This window comes from Topomyia yanbarensis, chromosome 2 (assembly GCF_030247195.1).
Source record: "Topomyia yanbarensis strain Yona2022 chromosome 2, ASM3024719v1, whole genome shotgun sequence".
NCBI lineage: Eukaryota > Metazoa > Arthropoda > Insecta > Diptera > Culicidae > Topomyia > Topomyia yanbarensis.
Window position 1 is genome coordinate 435,387,122 of NC_080671.1, and position 23,633 is coordinate 435,410,754.

Genomic DNA, 23,633 nt, shown 5'->3' on the forward strand with positions numbered 1-23,633 from the left:
ATTAACCCTTCATGCACTAGAAAAAAGTTGGGCATGCAAGGGTTAAATTGGCTGACAGCTGGAGGAAAACAAACCCCCAATTTGTGTTTGTGTGTGTGTATGTGTGTGTGTGTGTGTGAAATGATTTGCCCAGAATTCTATTGATAAATGCGCACAGTGGATCGCGCTGATTCAGTGTAACTGGTGATGGTGTCTCTTTCCTTTATGTCGAAACGAAGACTGCCTTTAGAAATTTGCTTCGCTATGTAACTCTACTAAATTCAATGTCAAGAAACATGGCGACAAAGACAACGACCACACTTTTGTCAAGTCGTTGAACCGATACACACACCACTGCGACAAAGATGTGGACAGATTGGATGACTGGATGGGGATTCTATTGATCCCACGGATTACGAGCGCTGGTAAATCATGTTGATTTTGATGATTGGCTCCTGTCGTCTTTGTTCGGAAACCGGAACCATGAATATTCTGCTAGTGACAGGAGTCTCTCACAGTCGTAAAAGAATGTCTAATGCCAGAATTATTCCTTAAATGGGTAAAACTGTCTAAGTGATATACCCTGGACCTGAACGAATGCGCTTCATTGCCTGTCAAGACGTTTAATAGTAAAATATCAACGTAAATATTTCCAAGCTGATTGAAGCCTGCAATGGGTGCGCTATTGGGGCGAAAAATAACATAAACGCAGCCTTGGAAATAACCGTGGCAACGGATATATCTAGATTATGCCGACCCTATCAAAGGTTAGTTCTCGCTTAGGTGAATTCGTTTTCAAAGAAGCCCGAAGTGATTCAAATAAAAGACATCACTATAAAACTATAAACTATCACTATAAAAGACATCACAAAACAATCATACGCCTCAAAACTGCCTATTTCCATCCGAAGAAGGCTTCACCGATTCGTAGATAATTCGAAAAGAGCAATTCGCTAAATTTCTGCAAGTAACCGTAGATGAAGCCTCCGATGGAAGTCTCGGTTGATATGCATGTGCGAACCTCTCTGGAGCTACTCGGGCTCACAAACTGTTCAGTACTAATACTCACAACTACCTAGCGGAATAATTCTACCAAAAGCATGGTGTAAAAGCTATATGTCATCAACCATAAGATACAATCTATGCAAAATTGTTCCTGAGCAATAAACGGTGCTGAAAATTTGGCTATTGAACGTATAGGTATGTGTTATAGATGCTGATGATCATCGGACGTCGGTTTGATACAAACGAAAGCAGCGCGACGTCAATGCGTTGAAAGCCTCCACTCAGATCACGGAACTAGAAACTTTTCTATGACGTTGATCATGATCAGGATAGTTTTCAGCAAATTGAGGAATCAGATCCCAAATGTTTCAACTAAGGGGAGAAATATCCTGTCACCACGGATGTCTGTTCAATAAGGAATCTACCAGAAAACAGTTGCAGTGGAAATCAAACTCAGGTGACTCACATTCGATAAAAGTGCCAAAATATCCTGATTTCTGCGGTAGAAGACAAAAGGTTAAGTCGTCGATAAACTCTAAGCTTGCTCATATGATCCTATTCCACGCTTTTCTAAACTTTCTTCCTTCACACCCTTGATCTTCCTTGAGTCCGATGGCTCCTAATACTAAAGAATACGTCTTCTCATCCAGTTCCTTGCTAATTGAATGTCGTTAAAACATAAAAAGAAACAAGTTCACTCTCTCGGCTCTGCTTTTGTAGCCATGAAAACTGCATACCACCCTGACACATGTCAATCGCTGATTACGCACTAATTTATCTTTCGAATATTTTTTTCAAAATTAAAAAACTAACTCAAAGCAAAATTTTGATGTTTTCCGTATTTTTCTAAATGTATTTTTGATTTTCCTAAATGGTGTTACGGTTTTCAACAACTTCGGGTTTCGTGTCGCAGCAAGCGAACCGATGGAATGGATGCTTAAATGTGCCTAAGGTAATACAGATGAATGTCATCGAATGATTGTGTGATTTGGCTTGTTTGGGGTCGTTATTTTTTTCCTGGTACATCTAACCTTAGCGTTGACCAATTTGCATTACTTTCAATTGCTATAGTGTAAATCCCATCAGTTGTATGAGTGGATTGATAGAATTGTGTTGAGCTTTTACTTTCAGATTGACTAATTCCTATCTTAATACACTTGTTTTCGTATTGTTTTGCTTTTTCGTCTATACTATGAAGATTATCAGTAACATTAACAACAATCGCATGATCGCGTGCGCTCCTAAGGGGTGCAGCATCAGTTTTTCTTTTGTTTCTCATCTGTCTATATTTAAATCGTGAGAAATGTTGGTTTTGAGCTAAAATACACTGCGTTTTAGTTAAGTAAAAACAGTACTCTATCCGTCTATGTACAAACTCTGCCACTACCGGTGCTGTCAGATCGGAACGATCTGTTCTGGTTTGTTAGTTTGTGTGTATGCTAGTTTCGTTTGGTTACGTATTGTTTTCGTTTTGCTTTCTGCTGCACCTGCCAGCCTGTCTACCTGTCTTGCCGGGGAATGGGGGCTCACGTAATCGGGATGTTGACAGTCCTTGATGGATAACTTATCCAACTTATCGAAAATAAAATTCAAGCGACCGGTTTCCCGGTTCTGCGCCGACGGTAATTCGTTTATCGTTGCACTATTGATAACCTCATTCCAGATTTCAAATGGAGGGCAGTACGAAAAAGATTCGTAAACATGGATAACTTTATCGCGGTGGATGTTTGATATTATTTGATTTTGTGAGATTGTTTTAAAAATTAAAACGAAAAAAACCTTGACAGTAAAGGTTTTTTGCGACAGAATAGTTTCTGTTAATGAAAAACATCTATTTCGGAGATACCCAGATAAAATTACAATAGGGCTTTTAGTCATTAGCAACTGACTGCTATGGTCGTTGCATAGCAAATATCCATCAAAATATGCAGAAACATAACTAACAGATGTTCAGAGATTTACACAACGTTAACGGTAAGTAACAATGTTTGGATCTCATTCAGAAATGACCCAATAGACAAGTACCGATAGAGAAATAGAAAATTCTGAGAAAGAAACCCTTCAAACATCCACCAAGTCCATCCGACAAGTTCCCGAAAGAAAAAACCAAACCACATCTAGAAACAAACTTAAAAATCAAACCTTTCTCACAATTCCGTCACCGAGTAGAGATCATTGTTGGCCTGTAGTCCGCCCCGCTGCAGCGATCGGTAGTAAACGTTCGGATTCTTGCTGGCCTCCGAGCGTGCATCATGGTGATACTCGTGGCTGCTGTGGCCTCGATGCGCACTCCGTTCACGTTCCCGATCGCGATCACGATCTCGGTCCCGGTCACGTTCCCGTTGCTCCCGTTCACGCTCTCGCTCCCTAGCCTCGTTGGACCGCGATTTGCTCAGAATGCTTTTCGGTTGTGGTGCCTGCTGAGTCACAGCCTGCTGTGACTGCTGATGGTGTGGTTGCTGTTGCATTTGTTGTTGTTGTTGTGGCTGTTGCGGCGGGTAGTGGTGATGGTGTGACATAGCCTGTTGCTGCTGTTGCTGCGCAGGCGATTGAGTAGTAAAGGACGACGTGTTGGCTCCCTGACCGTGATAGTGGTGATGATTCTTGGGCAGTGTTTGGTAGCTTTGCTTCTGTTTTTCGATATTGCTCGATTTTTGCTGTTGTTGATGCTGCTGCTGCTGTTGCTGCTGATGTAACTGTTCGCGATCGCTACTACCAGAGTAGGATCGGTTTCGGCTAGATTTTTGCTCGTATCCACGTTCATGAGCAGCGTAGCTGTGTTGTTGGTATGCTGCGTTATGGCCGGACAGCTGCTCCCGTTGCCAGGGCTGCTGGGTTAGTTGATGGTACTGTTTGAAGTGCAGTTGATTTTGCAGCTGTTGCTGAATTGCGTTAAAGTTTGTCTTAGTGACGTGGCCACTGCCAGTACCAGCGAGTCCGTACGATTGTAGCGAAGATGAGGATGACTGATGCGAGGGAGGTTGAGGTAATGGTTGCTGAGGTCTTATGGAGGATGAGACCGATGCGGTCCGAGACTGATATACGGCGTCGTCTTTATGACGATTCTTCGGGGGAAGCATCGGTGGAGTAACCTATAAAACGTAGAGGAATTAACGGGTGAGAAATGAGGGGTTTCAATAGCCTTACCTTGGGCGGTATCGACGGCTTCTGCTGTATTTGTGGTGGAGGATGATGCTGTGACTGTGGTTGCGGAGACGATTCCTTCAGTGTCAGGCCGCTCTGCTTGTTGGGTCGCTGCAGTGATCGATACTGGTTGAGCGTGGCAGCACAAAGTGGCTGTTGATTGTTTTTCATGCTTTGAGCGGAAATCGGAATCTCTGGCAGTGGTTGATTGATAATCGACACGTTACTCCTGGTGGTGGCCGTAGATGCTGAAGATGGCGGTGGGCTAGCGAATGCTGATCCAGCTCCCGTTTCGTGGTATAACTGATTGGTGCTGGAAAGCGAACGGTGATGCTGTTGAGTTGATTGAGCAGCCTGCTGGTGGTAGGACGTGTCGATACTGTAAACCGTCGGGTGATGCTTGTTGTCTAGATTGCTTTCCTTTTTTAGTATTGACGTAGTAACCTGTTCCGAGAATCCACTGGGTTTTTTGTACGGAAGAGTAGCACACGAGTACGACTGATTGTAATCTTTGGAGACGGTTGAAATGTTTAATTTTTGTTGATTCGATGATTGGCGATCCGGTTTGTCCTGTAGCTGGGTATGCTGCTGCTGAGGATGCTTAAAATGCGCATTGCTTTGGGCCACAACAGGTTGTTGCACATTTTTCAGTAGTGGACTAGGACTGGTACCGCGTCCTCCTCCAGCAACCCCAGCCGTTAGAGAACCTCCGTAGCGACCTCCATGCCGCAAAGTGGCACATTTGTTCACGTTGGTCGTCATCTGGTTCCCTACTGCCCGGATCGCCTTTGGACCGATGCTGACGTATTTTGGATCGAAGCGGTTGAAGCCGTTGTTACTAATGTCTCGAGGATCTTTGTCCGATAGGGTCGTCGTAGATGCTGTCAGTTTTAAATCTGCAAGCGAACTGTTCGCGTTATACGGATGAGGAGAGGTGGGAGTTCCGAACTCACCTAACTTATTGCTGCCTGCAGACCGATTGCAGGCAGGCGATTCTCAGTAGAAATCGCTCGACTCGAGTGTTTTACACTGTTTACTAAGCGTTGCGTATTTCCCGTTGTTCGGCCCGCTCAGGTTATTCTGCTGTTGATGCGACGGTAGTCGGCCTAGCGTGTGGTGCCCGGAGGCTCTGCGTTTGTGAGGAGGAAGAAAAATCAGATCAGTACTAATTTTGGAACAGTGATGAATTATGTGCAGTGGGACTTTCAGTGTGACATCTAGATCGTCGTTGGCGCATGTTTATTTTGGATGGGGAAACTACAGAGTAAACGATTTACTTCTAGCTAACGGCAAGTTTTAATTGGCCAAATTAAAATAAACCGATTTGGAAAAATATTATAAAATCCTTCAAAATAATTGACCACATTGATGAAAGTAATTTCTTCGTTAAAGTCAAACATAATTGAAAGAGCAAATTATGCGAAAATAAAGTGCAACGGTATGTCACTGAATACCTTTTCCTAACGGTCAAATTTTACCCTTCCGATCGCATCCTTACATCACATTTACGCACAGGAGAAAAGACGTATAATAAACAACGACAAGTTGCTTTCGCATTTAACGAAAGTTCAATCAAATCAAGGAAAATAAATAACCAAAAAAAGCCATGCCTGTTATCATGCACCACAACATTATAATCTGGTGGCGGCGACTCATCGCCACTGTAGGATGCCACCAACCCGCGCAATCCGTGTGTGGTCCCGTTGCGGCCACTGCTCGGTATCAGCCCGCCACCGGTGCTACCGTTGGTCGTGGCTGCCTGCGCATGCAGCAGTGTACGGTTCACCGTCATCGTTCCCGAGTTTATTGGAGCGGATGGTGAGGCTGTCGCTGCCCCGGCCGGGAATAGCGGTGTCGTTTCCGATTTGTCCTCGTAGGGTCGTCTGAAAAAGCGGGAAGCAAAATTAGCTAACGATAGCGGGAGCCAAATTGCACATCACTCACTTCTTCGTCAAATAGATCCAAGTGTGCGAATCGACACACACCAGCAAGCTGAGGATGGCAGCCGACACCAAGCTGGCCAGCAGCATAAGGGTCAATCCCAGTAGGCCACCCTCGCATAGGCCTCGTGTTGCGTTGGCATAGTGCTCCATGACAGTTCGCCGGTCAGCCATGGCGGATAGGGCTATCAGCTGGCGCTTGCTATCATCCAGTTCGCCGTTGAGGCGATTAATTTTCGAGCTCATTTCGAAACGGGGATACAGATCGATGGCGATACGTGTCACCGTCTCCAACGATTCCTTCGCCCGGTCAACGTAGTCTTTGGATTCGTTCAGCCGTAGAACGTAGCGATTGGTGCCGACCGAGCTGCAGTACGTATACTGGACGTCTTTCAGTTTTTGCTGTGAATGAAAAGAAAATTGGTTTCAATGGAAGGAAGCATCAATTATGTATTGAAAACCACCGAAGAAAAAGTGGAAAATTCTACTTGAAGAATGACTGGTTTCGGTTCCCTACAACGTATGCACTTTTCCGGCGCATAAGAGCAAAGTTCGTGCATGTACATGTTTTTGCCCCTTTTTCTTGGTCAGCATGAATGACTAACCTAATGTGCTTTGGCGCCAGGGAGGCACTTAGATTAGTTTGGAATGTTCCACATTACATTTCTCTAGAGTCGGTAGCGTAGTTAGTGGTTTGATTCAGGGGGGATCTCTATAAATTAATAATGACTAAAATAATGTATATTCAAAAGCAGAAGATTCAAACGATCCCTGTGACGATTATCGGAACAACCTTTAAAAGAGTGCAACATTTCTAGAGAATTAAGAAAAAAATATTCGAAAGTCCTGGTATTGAAGTACCGTAAACCGGGGTGACTTTGATCATCGGGGTGATTAAATCGAAACTTTTTTCGTAGATCGCTTATTTAGCCAGAATAGTCTACCGAATCAGTTAAATTTGAAATGAGTTTTACTCTAAACTTAAAAAATACTGATTTGTTATGCTTTTTGAGTACATTGTTCGGTTTTTTGGCACAAAAACTACAAAAACCGAAATTTGACTTTACCTTATTTCCCGAAGTTTCGTAAAGTCTCAATTTTTTATAAAACAAATAAATCTAAGATTTAAGCAAAAGTAATAAATTCCAAGCGAGTTTTTATTTTTCTTTAAAATGGGACGTGCCAAATTTGCTTTTATGAGTTTGCTTAATTTCAGAGGCGACGCGTCGGTACGTTCAACCTGTTCATTGAACAGGTAAGCCAAATCAGACAAACCGAAACCCATTTTAAGTTTAAATTAACTGTAGAACCCTGCAAAATATTTTCAATGAGCAGAAAAATAAAACACTAAAATTATTCAGATTTGAACGATAAACCAACCGGTCTCCAGTAAAATTTCAGAAAATGGTTTCACCGGTCATCCTCAAACATGCACGCATCTCGTACTCTCACCGTACGCTTTGGATGGAGCAGCAGCAACAGCATGGGTGATGGCTGCAACAGCAGCCTGATAGCCATGGACGACGGTTTTTTTTTCTATTCTCTTTTGCACCGGTTCAAATTAAATATTGAACCAGCGTGCATTGTAGCGATGTCCATATACTCGTTAGATCTCTGTGTGCGAAACGAGAGCGCTTTTAATTTTCCAACACGCTTCGCAGTTGTGCCATATATTCACAGCTGTCGGTCGAACGCTTGTTTTCTTGGGTAGTCTAACCAGATGTTGATGCCCTTGGGACATATTAATTATAAGCACGTATGGATTTGGTTGGTTCAACGAAAGTAATGAACCATCTTTCTGCTTCGTAGAAATTTTTTGTTCTTTGCATTTACACATTGAAAACATGTCTACTGTAAAATGGACATAATGGATTTCATTCGAATCGTTTCGCGTTCTATTGCAGTAATATTAAAAGAGGAAAATGAATTTTCTGGAATTGCATATGGAACATTTAAATTTCTCTCCTGTTTGGTAGAATTAATAGATGATTTCAAACAGGTTAATAAATGTTTCAACCTATCTTATACTGAAGAAGGAATAATTCTCGGTGAAAAACTAAGATTCTACATTGTAGGTTGATTCGAATCATAAAATGACTTATGAGTATTCAATAATGACTTTAGACATGGTTGTTGAAATTTAAGTTGAGAAATCTTTTTCAATACAAAGTAAGTAGTTGCCTATACGGATGTAATATATCTTTTTTGTTTTTCTGCGGGACTTTCTTGAATTAGTTATTCCACAAGATGTTTATTTGACAATTCACCGATGGGTTTTGACAACAAATTTGTTTTGCTCAACTGCGATCAGAAAAACCCGTCCGCCGAACATCTTTCGTTGGTACTATTCGTTTGATGTTAGAATCGTCGATTTTGAGGGATTTTGTGGTATTGAACAGGTTGACGGTGGAACCACGCGTCGCCTCTGCTTAATTTAAAAACAATTTTTTTGTGAAACTAGTTGGCAATTATTTCAAATTATTTCAAGCTAAAATTAGAAATATTTTTTTATATTCAATATTCCAACGTGTTAAAATGGATGAAACTTTTTGTACATTGATAAACCACTGAAATAAAACAAATTCAGCAGTTTTAAATGTATCAGATTCTTTCATTCTAGTTCGCCCCAAATATAAGAAGTTTGGTCACTCAAATTTTACAGTATACTGAAACACTGTGTACAATACCAATTAACATCTATTTAACAATAAGTATCTTATCAAAATTAGTTTAAATAAACATTTGAATGGAAAACATTGACATCAAAAACTTAATATGGGTGAACATGCAGGTTATCAAAGTCATCCCAGAATACGAAAACGGACTTCAACTTGAATTTTTTTTTTGGAAAAATAGCTGTAAGCGGACAATTTTAGGTAAAACCATTGAATCTTGACCTCTGTACATCAGTACATGGTTTAAAAATATTAAACCTAAAAAATATGTTTTGCGTCAAAAGATATGTAATAATTACTTCGAAAAGTGATCAATGTCACCCCGATTTACGGTAACTGAAGTACGGTGGTCCCCTTCTGCCACATCCCTGAGTATATTTTAAAACACGAAAGAAGAACACGCAAACGAGATGCAATCATCATCATTGAATAAAAAAGAATATGCCAGTGCAGGGTGTTGCATTTCCCAAAGCTTTGCAGGGCTGTTTTACCATGTTTGAATGCATTCGCCAAAACTCGTAGGATTTTTTTTTTGTTTTTTTATTCCAGCACAGTTATTTCCATTTGGAGCAATTCTACCATTGCTACACTAAAGTTAGGTGTAAAATAAAAGCCCTACCACAACAAGTTAAGAGAAATGTTAGATTCAATACTCTGTAACCTTGTCAAATATCAATATATTTGTAATAAAATATATCTGCTTCATGCTCAATACATTGACACTATAAGAGGTGAATACGGAATTATTGCAACATAGAAAATCTACTAGAAAGTCTCAAACATTTGTCAGATGAAAAGCAAATTTCTTGGGTAGTTTGTAGATCTCATAGCGAGTGTTTGGTGTTGGTCGTCAAACGGTGGGATAACAAAATTCTCACAAGTTTCCTATCTCATGCCTCCACGCGAGTCTAAGTCTATTGATGACATTTGGTCCTTAGACCGGCGACGACTGGGTGCTATTAGCCTTCTGCCGATAGTAGCAGAATGAGAGGGTGCGAACAGATCTAGTCGAGAAAACATTGCCGTAAAAATGAATAGTTGATCGGAAATTAGCCCCAATACGAATAATCTGACTAGTATCTATGATCACGGGTCAATACGTATTGAAAATTCGCCGCGTCTGTTTTTATGAACCTAATTTCAAGCTCCGTTATTGCTAACAAGCCCGTGCATCAGGTTAACAACCCTTTATATTTCCCTTCAGTGTTCGTTATTATCGCTCGTATACTTGTATTCCACAAATCTGATATGGAAAATAAAAAATACTTTCCTTGATTTATAACATCTCGCGCTATTTTTGCCTGTATAATGTGTCACTCCGAGTGGAGTTCAAATTGCTTTTGTTTAGGGAACATAGTATACTCTCGGTAGCCGGCTGCCCAGAGTTTAAAAAAAACAAAAACTAAACAAGATCTTATTTTCGAGTGATCGTACACTCGAAGACTAACTAAACAACTACGTAATAAAATATGCTTTACAGGTCGCATCGCTTGCTTGGAGCGAATCCTAGACCTGATACCCTTCCAAACTACCAACTCCGCGACACCTATGGAAGAGTCTGATGAATCGTCGTCCTTCCGTTAAGTAGGTGGAGCATCAACACTTCCTGTCTACCTTATCCTTTATCCTTCCCCGTGAACGATAGAGATGGGGGCGGCCGGCAATGATGGCTATCATGCTGTTGAGGTTTTAATATGGGTCGAATTGGTATGAATTCCTGCTTACCATTTCCTAAGCAACTCTTATTAGATAATCAGCAGTCAAACATGATGAAGTCAGTGTGCAATCCGTCAAAATCATCGTCACAATGCAACACAACGCAACGCAACGCTCATAGCGAGTGTTTGGTGTTCTTCAGGAGTGATAGATTACATTTAGAGAAAACAAGCTATTGTTACTATCACATTTCAAGCGTCATAGAGTTATTTAACTTTTTCAGAAATTGCCTTGTTTATCTTGAAATGTCTACAATTCGCAAGGTATGGCAGAGTCGCTGGATATGGCAGTTAAACTTGAAGTTGAAATGGTCGCGTGATTTTTTTTTATTATTTGCAACAAGTAAGCAATTAAATTATTGAATGGCCATTGCAATTTTCGCACGCAATTTATCAGTGCGTTAACGCCTGAGGGTCATTCGGTCAGTTCCTGTGGTGCTTTAGACGATTGGAGTCTTTTTTTTTTTTTTTTTTAACAATGGAGAAGACCTTTATGTCCTAACCCAGTACACGTGCTATTGGTAGGGTCCAATCTACCGCACGGGGTGCACTGGGGGCGTGTCGGACTCGAATGGTGACCAGCCATTAATACCGACTAAACTCCATTGGGCTCCGCCATCCATCCCCAGGAACTACCTTTCGGCATTACTTCTGGGGGGATGGCCGTACTTAGCGTACGCTCTCACTCGTGCCTTACATTATCGCACACTCACTCCCATCTTGGCATGGGTAGACCATACCTTCGTCTATCATCCGCCAATTCACTCACTCTAACTCCTCGCCTGCTGCTCGGCGCTCCATGCTCTCTGCAGCCGGCAGGCAATCTGAGTGGTGGCAGTCGAAACTGCGTTCCACTTCTCTACCGCTTGGCACATCCCCTGTACAAGGGTATCAGGGGTTGTGTCCAAGCCGCAGACGCCTAGCATAGCGCCTCTTTCGACGTCGAAGCGGGGACATACGAATAGTACGTGCTCCGCAGTTTCGTCGACACCTGGGCAGTCTGGGCAGACTGGGGCCTCAGCGTGCCCAAACCTGTGGAGGTACTGTCGGAAACAGCCATGGCCTGACAGGAATTGTGTCAGATGGAAGTGAACTTCCCCATTGGGTCTTCCCACCCAGCTAGATATGTTGGGTATCAGCCGGTGGGTCCACCTACCTCTCGACGAGTTGTCCCATTCGCGTTGCCATCTGGCGACCGAGGTCACCCTGGCACGCTCACGGACTCCCCTATTGCCACGCAATTCGAAACAATCTTCGTCTTCCCGGATGACCAGCCCGACTGGCATCATACCCGCTATCACGCAGGATGCATCATGTGATACCGTGCGGTAGGCAGATATCACTCTGAGACACATCAAGCGATAGGTGCTCTCCAATTTGCGACGGTAACTGGTTACTCCCAGTGCCCTCGCCCAGGACGGTCCACCGTACCTAAGAATAGATACGGCGACACCGGCCAGTAGCCTGCGTCTACTGGCGCACACCTTGGAGCTGTTGGACATCATCCTCGATAATGCCGCAACAGCCACCGAAGCCTTCTTGCACGCATAGTCGACATGACTGCCGAAGGTCAGCTTGTCGTCTATGATGGCCCCAAGAATCTTCAGACTCCGCTTAGAAGTTATCTCAACTTCTCCCGCTTGGATAACTGCTTGTTGTGCCGACTTGCGGTTATTGACAACAACCACCTCCGTCTTGTGATGGGCGAGCTCTAGGCCTCTCGCGCTCATCCATTCCGCTACTATGCTTATCGCGTGTGTCGCCGTTAGTTCTACCTCTGAGATTGACTCCCCGTAGACCGCCAGGGTGACATCGTCGGCGAAACCGACGATTTTCACACCCGGAGGGAACTTTAGTCTCAGAACCCCGTCATACATAAGGTTCCATAGTACCGGGCCCAGGATTGAACCTTGCGGAACTCCTGCGGTAATAAGAACACTTTGCTGACCGGCATCGGTCTCGTATAATAGTACACGGTTCTGGAAGTAGCTTTCCAAGATCCGGTACAGGCCCACCGGCAGGCCAAGCCGGTGTAACGAGAGCGCGATGGCATCCCAGCTTGCGCTGTTGAATGCGTTCTTCACGTCAAGTGTCACTAACGCGCAATATCGAATGCCCCGCCTCTTCCGTTGGATCGCTATCTCGGCAGTCCTTACCACTGAGTTGATAGCGTCCACCGTGGACTTTCCCTTTCGAAAACCGAACTGATTACTTGACAGGCCCTCCATACCTTCTGCGTATGGAGTTAGCCTGTTGAGGATAATCCTCTCAAGTAATTTGCCCGTCGTGTCAATCAGACAGATTGGTCTGTACGCCGATGGGTCGCCAGGCGGCTTCCCGGCCTTCGGCAACAGTACCAGCTTCTGCCTTTTCCATCTATCCGGAAAACGGCACTCGTCAAGGCATCTCTGCATAGCCAACCTGAACATGTTCGGGTTCGCCATGATTGCTGACTTGAGAGCGCTGTTTGGAACTCCATCAGGCCCTGGAGCTTTATTCACCGCTAGAGAATTAGCAACTGCAAGTAGCTCTTCGTTCGTCACCGGGGCCACCATGTCGTCCGTACCCGCCGTGCCTTGCGGCGCTGGGGGCCAGGGACTTATGGTTCGGGACGGGAAGAGTACTTCGATAATTCTCGCCAACCGTTCTGGCGACCGTTCAGGAGGTGAGGAGCCCCCTTTGGTCTTTGCCATCACGATCCTGTAGGCATCGCCCCACGGATTCACGTTGGCCTCCTCGCACAATTTGTCAAAACACGCTCTCTTGCTGCGCTTGATGGCCTTGTTAAGGGCCGATTTCGCAGCACGAAACACTTCACGTCGTTCCACTCTACCCTCCTCAGTGCGGGCTCGCTGCATCCTACGTCTAGCTTGTAGGCAAGCTGACCGTAGGGCTGCGATCTCAGCACTCCACCAATATACCGAGCGTCTGCCATTTCTTGGCAGGGTCTTCCTCGGCATAGTGGCGTCGCACGCGCGTGATAGAACAGCTACCAGCGCATCCCCACTTAGACTGTCGGTGTTGACCTCCAGTCCCAGGGCCGCGGTGAAAACTTCGCTGTCGAAGTGATTGGTCTTCCACCCGCGTACCTGACAGGGATTACCCGCCCTAGAATGCTGCACACCAAAGTTGATCTTGAAGCGTATTGCTAGGTGATCACTATGGGTGTAGCCTTCGTCTACCCTCCAGTCCATGTCTGGGACCAAACTTGGACTGGCAAACGTTACGTCAATCCACGACTCGACCCCATTCCTACGGAATGTGCTAGCGGAACCATCATTGACTAGCACTGCGTCGAGTTTCGCAAGCGCCTCCAGAAGCGCTTGGCCCCTACCATTTGTATAGCGGCTGCCCCACTCCACCGCCCAAGCGTTGAAGTCACCCGCTATGACAAACGGCTTTCGTCCCACCATGTCAGACGAGAGCCTATCGATCATCTGGTTGAACTGTTCTATTGGCCACATAGGTGGGGCATAGCAGCTACAATAGAACACACCATTGATCTTGGCAATCGCGACACCCTCCGCAGAGGACTGTACTACCTCCTGGACCGGGAACCGACCCGTTGCACAGATTGCCGCCATTCCAGACCCGTCCGCCACCCAGTTGCCGTTGTCGGCAGGGACGTTGTACGGGTCGGATAGAAGGGCGACATCTGTCCCCGACTCCAATACCGACTGCCACAGTAACTGCTGAGCAGGTGCGCAGTGGTTAAGATTCAGCTGTGTGACGATTGCCATTACTTCCTCTTTCCCGCCTCCCCGAAGGGACAAGCAGGTCCGCCCATAACATGGTTGCGGCCCTGCTTCTTGCTAGCGCAGATGAGACACTTGGGTGCCCTCTCGCATTTCAGCGCCTTGTGTCCCTCCTCGCCGCAGCGACGACACAACTTGCTCCTGTCTGGGCCCTTACAGTCGTATGACTTGTGGCCTGGCTCCAGACATTTAAAACATCGGTCCACTGAAGGCGGCTGGAGTATGCTAACTGGGCATACTGACCATCCGATCTTCAACTTCCCTTTGTCGGTTACTTTCTTGGCTTCCGCGGCCGGTAACTTGAAGTAAGCTACCTGCGTGCCAAGCAACCGCTCCCTGATACGTACAGAGTTCTGATCGATCTCGACGCCGCACTGCTGCTTAACGGCCGAGACGACGTCCTCTGCGTTTGTGATCTCGTCCAGTTGCTTACACTGGAGAGTCACTTCCGCTCCCAACGACCTCACCTGAGCGCCGTTTCCCAAGACCTCTTGGGCCAACCTCCTATACGTTACTCCATTGGATTGTGATCCACGCTTCAACACCAAGATCATTTCGCCATCTTTGGTGCGTCTGACGCTTCGCACATCCTGTCCTAAATTCGAGAGGCTTTCAGCCGCCCGCATCGATTTTAGGACATCCGCATAGCTGCCCCCGTTGGTTTTCACCAACAGGGCCTCTCCTCTATCCCTCGCCTTCTTCTTAGCGGGTCGAGGTGCGTTGGACTTCCGCTCCCTGCTAACCACCTGCCATTCGCCATCTTGTACCGATGGCGCCGGCAGGCTGGTGCCAGGTCGCTCCGCAGTGCGCGCCCGATTGGCGGCTTTCGCCTTTTTTGGCTGGGAGGTCGCCTTCTCGGGACGCCGCCCTGCGGGATCCTTCGCACCCGGATCCGCACCACCCAAGCGACGTTTGGCCTTGTTGGTTGCCCGTCGTTTGGCATTGCTGCGCGTGCCTACATTAGGCCTAGGCCGCTTCGCAGTCTCCCCCTCCATTAAGCGTTTGGTGGCCGATAAGGCGAAATCTATCGCCTCCTGCGCCATCGTCGCTCCGCCATGGAAGGAGAAGGCCTCGGTTTGGATACCGCGGTCGGCCTTCTCTCTTTCCGTCCACCTCTTCATGTAGGCTACTTGTTCTTGTCTTGCGACTCGAACAGCCTGACGAAGCACCAGCAGGTTCTGTTTTAGATCCTTACTGATGTTACTCCTCCCGCTCGTGAATTCGATGATGCTATCCAGCTGCTTGGCAACTTCCTGCATCGCAGGTAGTGGTCCGCCAAGCGTGCTGGTAGTATCATCTCCTACCACCTCCATTTCACCATTGGTGCCGTTATTTGCGGCCACCTTCACTCCGCTGTCAGCCCCTGTTGGGGGAGACCTCGCCAGACCCCCTTTGGCAAAGGGGTTCAGCGCCGTAAACACTTCCGCCTCCTTATCGCATACTTTTTTATTGTTATTGCAAAGACTCATATTAAGACCCACGAGTTGCGCGAGAAAATAGGTCCGCCACGCCAGAGCTCCGCATTAACGTGGTAAGAGACACTTACTGTGGGGGGTGCCCAGGTACCCCACAGGCTCCGTTAACGATCGGGCATCATTTTCACCCCCCCGATCATTCATCCCTCGGCACGGATCGCTTCACGCCTTGGAATTGGGGTTACCCCGTTTGGTGGGCCCATATCACCGGAACGGGTGGTCCGTAGCGCTATTGTATGCCGGCAACTACACGATTGGAGTCTGGAATTGTAAAAGGTGCTAGCTTCCATCCATAAGTAGGTGATTCTCAGTTTTTATACGTTTTTTTAATATGGTTTTTTGCACGGTTTTCGCAATTAGCACAGTTTTAGCAAAAATATTCTAAGCCCTTTTGAAGGCAAAGACGATGTTTGAACAAGTTTTTTGCACGGATTTTGAAATTAACGCGGTTTTGTCTTGTATTCCAGTTCCTTTGAACGCAAAGAACTTTACAGATTTCTGGAAAAGGGGTAAAGGCGCATCTTGAATGATATAACAATATGATTGTTTTCGGAACAGTATTAACGAGTAGACGCCAAATGTCTGTCGGATGCCATTTTGAAAACCAAGATGGCGACTTCCGGTTTCGTGAAATTCTCTAAAACCCGATCAATATGGGTATTTTTGGACGAAGCCAAATATCGATGTCTGAGACCAATTTAAATTGTTATTAAATTAATCTTCGCATGTATAACTTCTTAAACTATTTAAGGTATTATTCCTTGACCTGATATATAGTTCTAAACTGGCAGGCTATCGTACGATTAATAATAACAAACAATAAACAAATTTTTAAAAAGCAAGATGACAACATCCGATTAAGTGGATTTCTCTAAAACCGCATCAATGTGGGTATTTTTGGAACGAGTTTAATGAGTAGACGCCAAATTTTGGTGACTGACTCCATTTTGAAAAGCAAGATGGCGACTTTCGGTTTAGCGGAATTCTCTAAAACCCTATGAATATGGGCGTTTCTAGGACAGGCTTGACGAGTAGACGCCAAATATCGATGTCTGATGCTATTTTGAAAATCAAGATGGCGACTTCCGATTAAGTGGAAACCCAATCAATATTTGTTTATTTGTTTAGTACCAGTGGCGTAGCCAAAAATTTGGTTTGGAGGGGATTTTGATGAAAATCGCAATTTTTTTGAAAAAATCTTAAAATTTAATATGAGTTTGATAAATTATTGAAAACTCAAAAACATAAGTAGTCTAGCAGACGTCATTCCAGTCTACAAACAAGAAGGATCAACATGGAACAGTTTTCAAACCTCTATAGATTATTTTCTTGTATAATATGTCAATGAAGTCAAAAATTGCGATCTTTTAAAGTGGGATAAATGATCTAAAAAAATTTCAACGTTCAAGATCACCTAATATAATAATCATTGACTTTGAAGGTTTGACAACTTCGGGAAGTTATCAACATAAAACAGCACCTGCTTTGATATAGAAATTTTAGTGTTTAATTCTCATAGAGGTAATTATGGTGAATGAATTTTTCAAAAATATTAAGAGACATGGTGCCTTCAGCAAAGTTTTTGATAATGTCATTTCAAAAAATTTTGTTGAAAATATGAAGGCTACATGAATTCAACATATAGGGATTTAAATGGACTGGGCATGCTATATTTCTCCTTAGTGGAGAAAAATTTAGGTGAAAACTATTTTTTTCTGCGCTGCGGATAAAATTGTTTGAAACAATCATTGCGAGTTGAGAACAACTAAATTATGGATGGATGGAACTGAAACATGCGTTTCGACTTCATCTCATCAGAATCCGACACTAACTTGGTGGGCGGAGTAAGCTAGCGCCGAATTGATGCTAGCTCCTGAAAAAGAATCACTCTTTGTGTTTTTGAGTCCTTTTAATATCTGGGAATTATTTGTTTTAAATCCAGTTCCCTTATTTTTTTGTAAGCTTCAAAGGCACCTTGAACGCAATGTGAATTTATTATTTAATTACCGCAGAAGAGATTTATCAAATACAGTAATTTCAGAACAGCTTGTTGTAAAGGTTTTCTACTACTATATTTCGATACTCTGAATTTGTGGGATATTTATGTCTTGACAAAGTTGTTTGAAATAGCACTTTCGAAAACTTTGCTGAAGACATTAAGTCTCGACCTAAATTTGCTTGAACAGTAATTCTTCTCTATAATTACTTCTAGGAGAATTAACCGTCAAAATTATTCTATCAGGAGATGAACAGTTTTACGTTTTGAAATTCTTCAATGTTACTTAACATCGAAATTTGGCAGTTTCGAATGAATGTGATCGTGACCGTTAAAATTTTATCGAGCATTAATTTTACTTTTCTTCATTAGTCAACCTCACAACTTGCAGTACGTAGCACACAAAATTTTAGTACACCATTCATTGCATCCTGCTAAGAGGCTATTCATATAGTTGATAATACAACAAAAATCCAATGCTCACAAAACCGATTCTGACCTGCTAGAGACAAAATTACACCAGTTTTCAACTAGTTTCTGAAATGTTATATTACCATATTGAATTGTTGTCTAAACTCTACACAATCTAAAAAAATACATTTTCAGCAAATGTTGAAATGTATGCAAGTTTTCGTTAAAACAAGCTTATCTTTTATATGCAATCAACCTATTCAAATTTCGATTCCCATTCGAAAAATTGTCTCTAATCCATATTTTGAAGCATCTTTCCAAAAATGAGCTCATAATAATTCAGACAGTTATTTTATTTTACATTGAAGTAATTTGACAACTATGGGATTTTGGTTAAGAGATAAGTTACAAGATCCCCTTCCCACAATTTTCCAAAAGTTCTCATGACGCTTTAAACACAGTTCTCAATGTAGTGATCAGAGAATTTTTTTTTTTAAATATTTTGTGGAATATTAAATTAAATTCGTCAGTATCAATTTTTATCCAATCCAATTAATTTTGGTTTGGGGGGGGGGGGTTTAACCCCCAACCCCCCCCCCCTGGCTACGTCACTGTTTAGTACATCAACAGGCATAACCCCAATGATGTTGGCCTGAATACTAATCTTATGACACATTCTTTCGTGACGTTTACAACGATTTGACGAATCTTCATTCGACAAATATGTTATAGCTTTATCAAATGAACACCTACATCAAATTCAGAAAGTACACAAAATTTCACGAAAGATTCAATCAACATAAACTGAATATACTAGAATTTGATGATTTGACTTTTATTGAAATACGTTGAAAGTTCTAATTTGTGACGCGTTGTAACGTCACGTTACATTATCGGCTATAAAACAATCCTCTTCCAGTATATTCAGTTAATGTTGATTCAATCTTTCGTGAAATTTTGTCTACTTTCTGAATCTGTAATAACTTTTGATGTTGGCGTTCATTTGATAAAGTTATAACATATTTGTCGAATGAAGATTCGTCAAATCGTTGTAACGTCACAAAAGAATGTGTCTTATTTCTAATAATCAAGTCGCACATAAAAACAATAATCATACAATAATTACAAACAAAGAATAAAAAGGTCAAGTGTTGTTAATGAATTGATTAAAAAATCTGGAAAAACGTAAACGCAGAGTTTGTCAAGAAACGTGAAATCGAATGCTGAAGCTACCTGGTTAAAAATTCGTTGCAGACCTGTGATGGCTCCATACATACTATAATTTGTGCGTCGGAATGGTAATCGGAACGTAATGTTGTTGCGTAGTGCTCTAGGTGCGACGTTTATGTTGATTTGTTCCAAAAAACCTGGGGCATCTATACGGCCTTGCAGAGTGTCAGCGATGAACAAAGCTCTTGTGGTATTCCTTCGAACATGTAGGGTAGACTGCCCAGAAAAATAATGAATTTTTGAAAACTCAATCGGCCCACCCCTGAGTCGATTCCACCAGGAGTACTTGCTCCAAATTTAAAGCAAATCGGACAAGTCTAGCTACCGGACCAACATGCCTGAAGTTTGTATGAAATTTTTCGACAATTCACATGGAGAAAACCCACTAACTCGCATTTTTGCCGCTAGGTGGCACTGTATGGATCGTATTATCACTGTCAGTGAAAATAAGAAAGATAATTTAATTGTCTACAACTTTGTCGAAGACTGAACATACTATTAAGCTAAATCTATCGGTTATTTCACAAAAATGTTTAGTTCGTGGGAATCGAGTACTGATACACAACCATTCACTGCTAGGCCCCATGGAAAACTGACTCAGACATCACTTCGTTAAAAGTTTAACAACTTTTTTAACAAAGCCGGATTCACTAGAAGTCTTCGACAAAGTTGTAGACAATTAAATTATCTGTCTTATTTTCACTTACAGTGATAATAGAATGCGAATAGGTGGCACTAGCGGCGAAAATGTGAGCTAGTGGCTTTTCTGCGTGTAAATTGTCGCAAAATCTCATACAAACTTCAAGCAAGTTGGTCCAGTAGCTAGACTTGTCCGATTTGCTTCAAATTTGGAGCAAGTACTCCTGGTGGGACCAGAAATCGACTCAGGGGTGGGCCAATAGGGGTCATTTTTTTCCTGTCACTCTAATGTAGGGGCTCTAGTTGAATCAGCTGACATCGGTTTTCATAGCTAGGTAGTCGGACAGGGTCTCTCCACGGCAATCTACGGAGCGCGAAACGTAAAAAGCGACGCTGCACACTTTCAATTCTCTCAACGCTATCATTATAGTTTGGGCTCCACACTCCAGGGCAATATTCTAGAATTGATCGGAATAAAGAGCAGTACAGCGATTATTCTGAAGATGTATCCCAGTGCTCGAGACGCTTTATCAACTGCATAGGAGACGTGTTGTTTAAACGTAAGTTGATAATCCAGAATCACTCCTAGATCCTTCACGTGACTGACACGTTCGATTTCTGTTTCTAGTAGACGGTAGGTAAAATAAATCAAATCCTTCTTCCGCGAAAAAGATATTACCGAGCGCTTCTTCTGGTTTACATACATGCAGTTCGTATTGCACCAATCAGCAAAGACTTGAAGCAGCTGTTGGAGAACTCTGCCATCTTCAATTGAACGAATTAGGCGAAAAATCTTTAGGTCATCCGTGAAGGATAGTCATGGAGTCTTCAGAATTAAGATGTACACCATTGAAGTATATCAGAAACACCAACGGTCCCAAGTGGCTTCCTTGAGGTATTCCAGAGGTAGAAGTGAATGTAGGAGCCTGGCATTCTCCTATGATAACCGCTATCTCTCGAGGTAGGATCGAAATCACTGCAAAATACTACCATTTATTCCAAATCTCTCCATTTTTGCTATTGCGATATCGTGGTTTATCTAGTCAAAAGCGGCAGATAAGTCGGTGTAAACAACGTCGGTTTGAGGGCGATGTTCCATACTCTCTGTTATGAAGGATTAAACATAACAGGTTAGACGCTGACCGTCCAGGTGTGAAGCCGTGTTGATCGTCACATAGGAACTGCTTACAGTGAGCCTCAACAATGTGTGTGAAAAATATAATAATACACTGAAGAGCCGATTTTATCTACAACCGATTTAGTCAGCTATTTGACTCGATTTTGTCGGCCTCGTGTGAAAATCCGTTCGATGGGCTTTAGCAGACGAATCAAATTCGTGTAGATCCATTCATGAGCACATTCTTCTTATCTTATAATGCAAAAAACAAAAGCAAAGAGCCTCTAGAAGTGCGCCGCGCCGCCGATTTCAGGTAAAAATAGTCATCGCGCTTACTATTTTTACCTGAAATCGTCGGCGCGGCGCGCACCTCTACTCTAAACTATTAAATAATCAGAACCATTTTGGATGTTAAAATGACGTCAGACCTCTGGCCACTGCATTGTTGGGGATCTTGCTGTCCTTCGGCTAACCTTTAGTTTCCTTCGATGTGGTAGACGAAAATATGCTGACCAGATCCGTCTTGCTGTCCCTGGTCATGCCCTTGGCAGCTAATCTGCCTGGAGTTCCAGACTTTCACCACACAGCGATTAAAACATGCACCGAACGGATTGCACTTAAAACACATTTATTTGCCTAACTTTAATATTTATTAGGATCTAATTCAGCCACAAAAGATAATGTGAATAGTGGTCGCAGCGGCAAAGTTTCCCCTAACAAAAAAGGTCTAGTTATAATTACTACACATTAAAAAATAGTAATGGTTCAACCTCTGTTCAATAATGTGGCAGAAGGATGTATGAAAAAAATACCACAGAACCAAGTTAGAAAAATGTGCAATTGGTAAACAAATTCCTACGCTAAATCTGAATCAAGTCTATGGGAGCATCTTTTAGCACAAGCGAATCTAAGTTTGTATGGAGTTTACTATGAGAAACCAATGCATTTCTATTAAATACATAAATATGTCGTTTGGGGTCCCTAAAAATATATTGTATGCTACATTCTATAGATTCAGTCAAGTAGAACCATTTCTCCTGAAGACGGTTCATAGCTATGACAGCTGGTTCATGAGTTATTACAAAATTAAACTTTCGTTGCCCTGAAAGTTATGAAAATAGTGCTGTCTCTGGCTACACGGCGAGTTGAGCCTTCAGTCAAGTTAACCTTGACGCATTTGATGTGGTCTACAGTTATACCGTTGGTGTAAAGTGGAAATATAGTTCAGATGGTATCGTCAGAAACATGTGATCTGAAGAACGCGGGATCGCAATCTAACAGAATTATTTTGATGTTTTTTTGGGTGTACAATTATATGCACTGAACAAATTAAAATAGAAACGAGAGAAGAAGGAAACGATTCCCGTTATTTTGAAAGCTCAACTGATGTTGGAGCTGGAACTGGAACAACTATAGAGTGCCTCGTGAACTGAAAGTAGGTGTATTGCGTGAACTACCTGTTACTAAGCGCCAGCAAGAGAGTGTCTCCGGCCATGAAGCACGATTTGATTTTAACCAAAACTTTTGAACGGAGCATCCAGAGATTAAGAATGGAGTAGCATCATGAAGATAATGTTAGATCATAACTTTGGTAAAAATACAATAAAAGATGTTCGCAACGCAGCATTTCGCCGCAAGATAAATAACACGTCAGAAATAACGGTTATGATCTCCCTTATTACTTTATTAGAAAATAACAATTCTACATAATAATGTTCACGCTTTACAGGCAGCAAAAAAATTAAGACCCGAACTCATGTCCTTCAGATTGGCTGTTTAAGACGCTCGCATCGTGGTTTCTGAGCGACTGCCTGATTCGATCGCGGACGATCGAGATGATCTCTATCCCGATGATTCCCTCGTTCTCTCGTGCCGGACCGAGACGACCCGTGAGGTTAAGTGGGTCACCAACCCAGATAACTCTTTCGGATCAGCGATCCATTGGCTGCGTACTTTAACTATGCTCTGGGTATCAGGGTAGTCTTTCAATCCAACCTGCATATTTGTCTGGCCCGTTCCAAAACAATCCATGTTGTCTGAGTTAAGCCGAATATCACTAAGCTGGTATTTCAAAATGGCCTCCGACATTAATCTATATCATGCGCTCATTAAGCCCGCTCTGAAAATATCTTGGTTTTCAAAATGATGTCAGGTATAGATATTTGGCGTCAACTCGTTAATTCTTAAAGTTTTAAAACAACATCGCAAAAACCATCTCAAAATTATCATAGGTGTGAGACAATTTTCAAAAAATTTGAAAAGCATTCACGCCTTTTAGGGTTGTTCCAATACAACCATATTGTTGAAGCGCGGGACAAAAAAATTAAAGGATTGTGTGCTGGACACGACCACGGTGACATTGAAAATGTAGTATGCAGGCGGTAAACTTGGGTGGAAACCCCAACTCCTACCAGCAGAAGGCAATGGATTCTTCACATTTCTTTTCGATCATGGCCACATGAGTCTGCCTTGCCGAAAATAGCCAACAAAATCGATACAATAATCGAAATATCGCACGTTTACTCTTGTCAACTTCGAGTTAAATTACAAGA

At 43.0% G+C, this 23,633-nt stretch overlaps 2 protein-coding genes across 4 annotated transcripts in view; both read right to left on the reverse strand.

Moving 5' to 3' along the window:
- Positions 1–9: 9 nt before the first annotated feature.
- LOC131681013 (putative uncharacterized protein DDB_G0271606) lies at positions 10–5,124 on the reverse strand (the record flags this gene model as incomplete). Its single annotated transcript, XM_058961722.1, has 2 exons — positions 10–4,076; positions 4,132–5,124. Coding segments are annotated over 2 exons (1,938 nt in total), but the record flags the coding sequence as incomplete, so codon positions are not given.
- LOC131685524 (protein tweety-2-like) overlaps positions 4,889–23,633 on the reverse strand; it is a 280,502-nt gene continuing 261,757 nt past the window's right edge. The window contains exons 6-9 of one of the 3 annotated variants that reach the window (XM_058969314.1): positions 6,073–6,470; positions 5,739–6,011; positions 5,082–5,257; positions 4,889–5,024 (exon numbers count right to left, since the gene is read on the reverse strand). In XM_058969314.1, the coding sequence (XP_058825297.1) occupies positions 5,125–5,257; positions 5,739–6,011; positions 6,073–6,470 (804 nt within the window). In that variant the 3' untranslated portion in view covers positions 4,889–5,024; positions 5,082–5,124. Of the gene's footprint in view, positions 5,025–5,081; positions 5,258–5,738; positions 6,012–6,072; positions 6,471–23,633 lie in introns of those variants that run through there. The other 2 variants (XM_058969316.1, XM_058969317.1) reach the window with 2 other exon arrangements.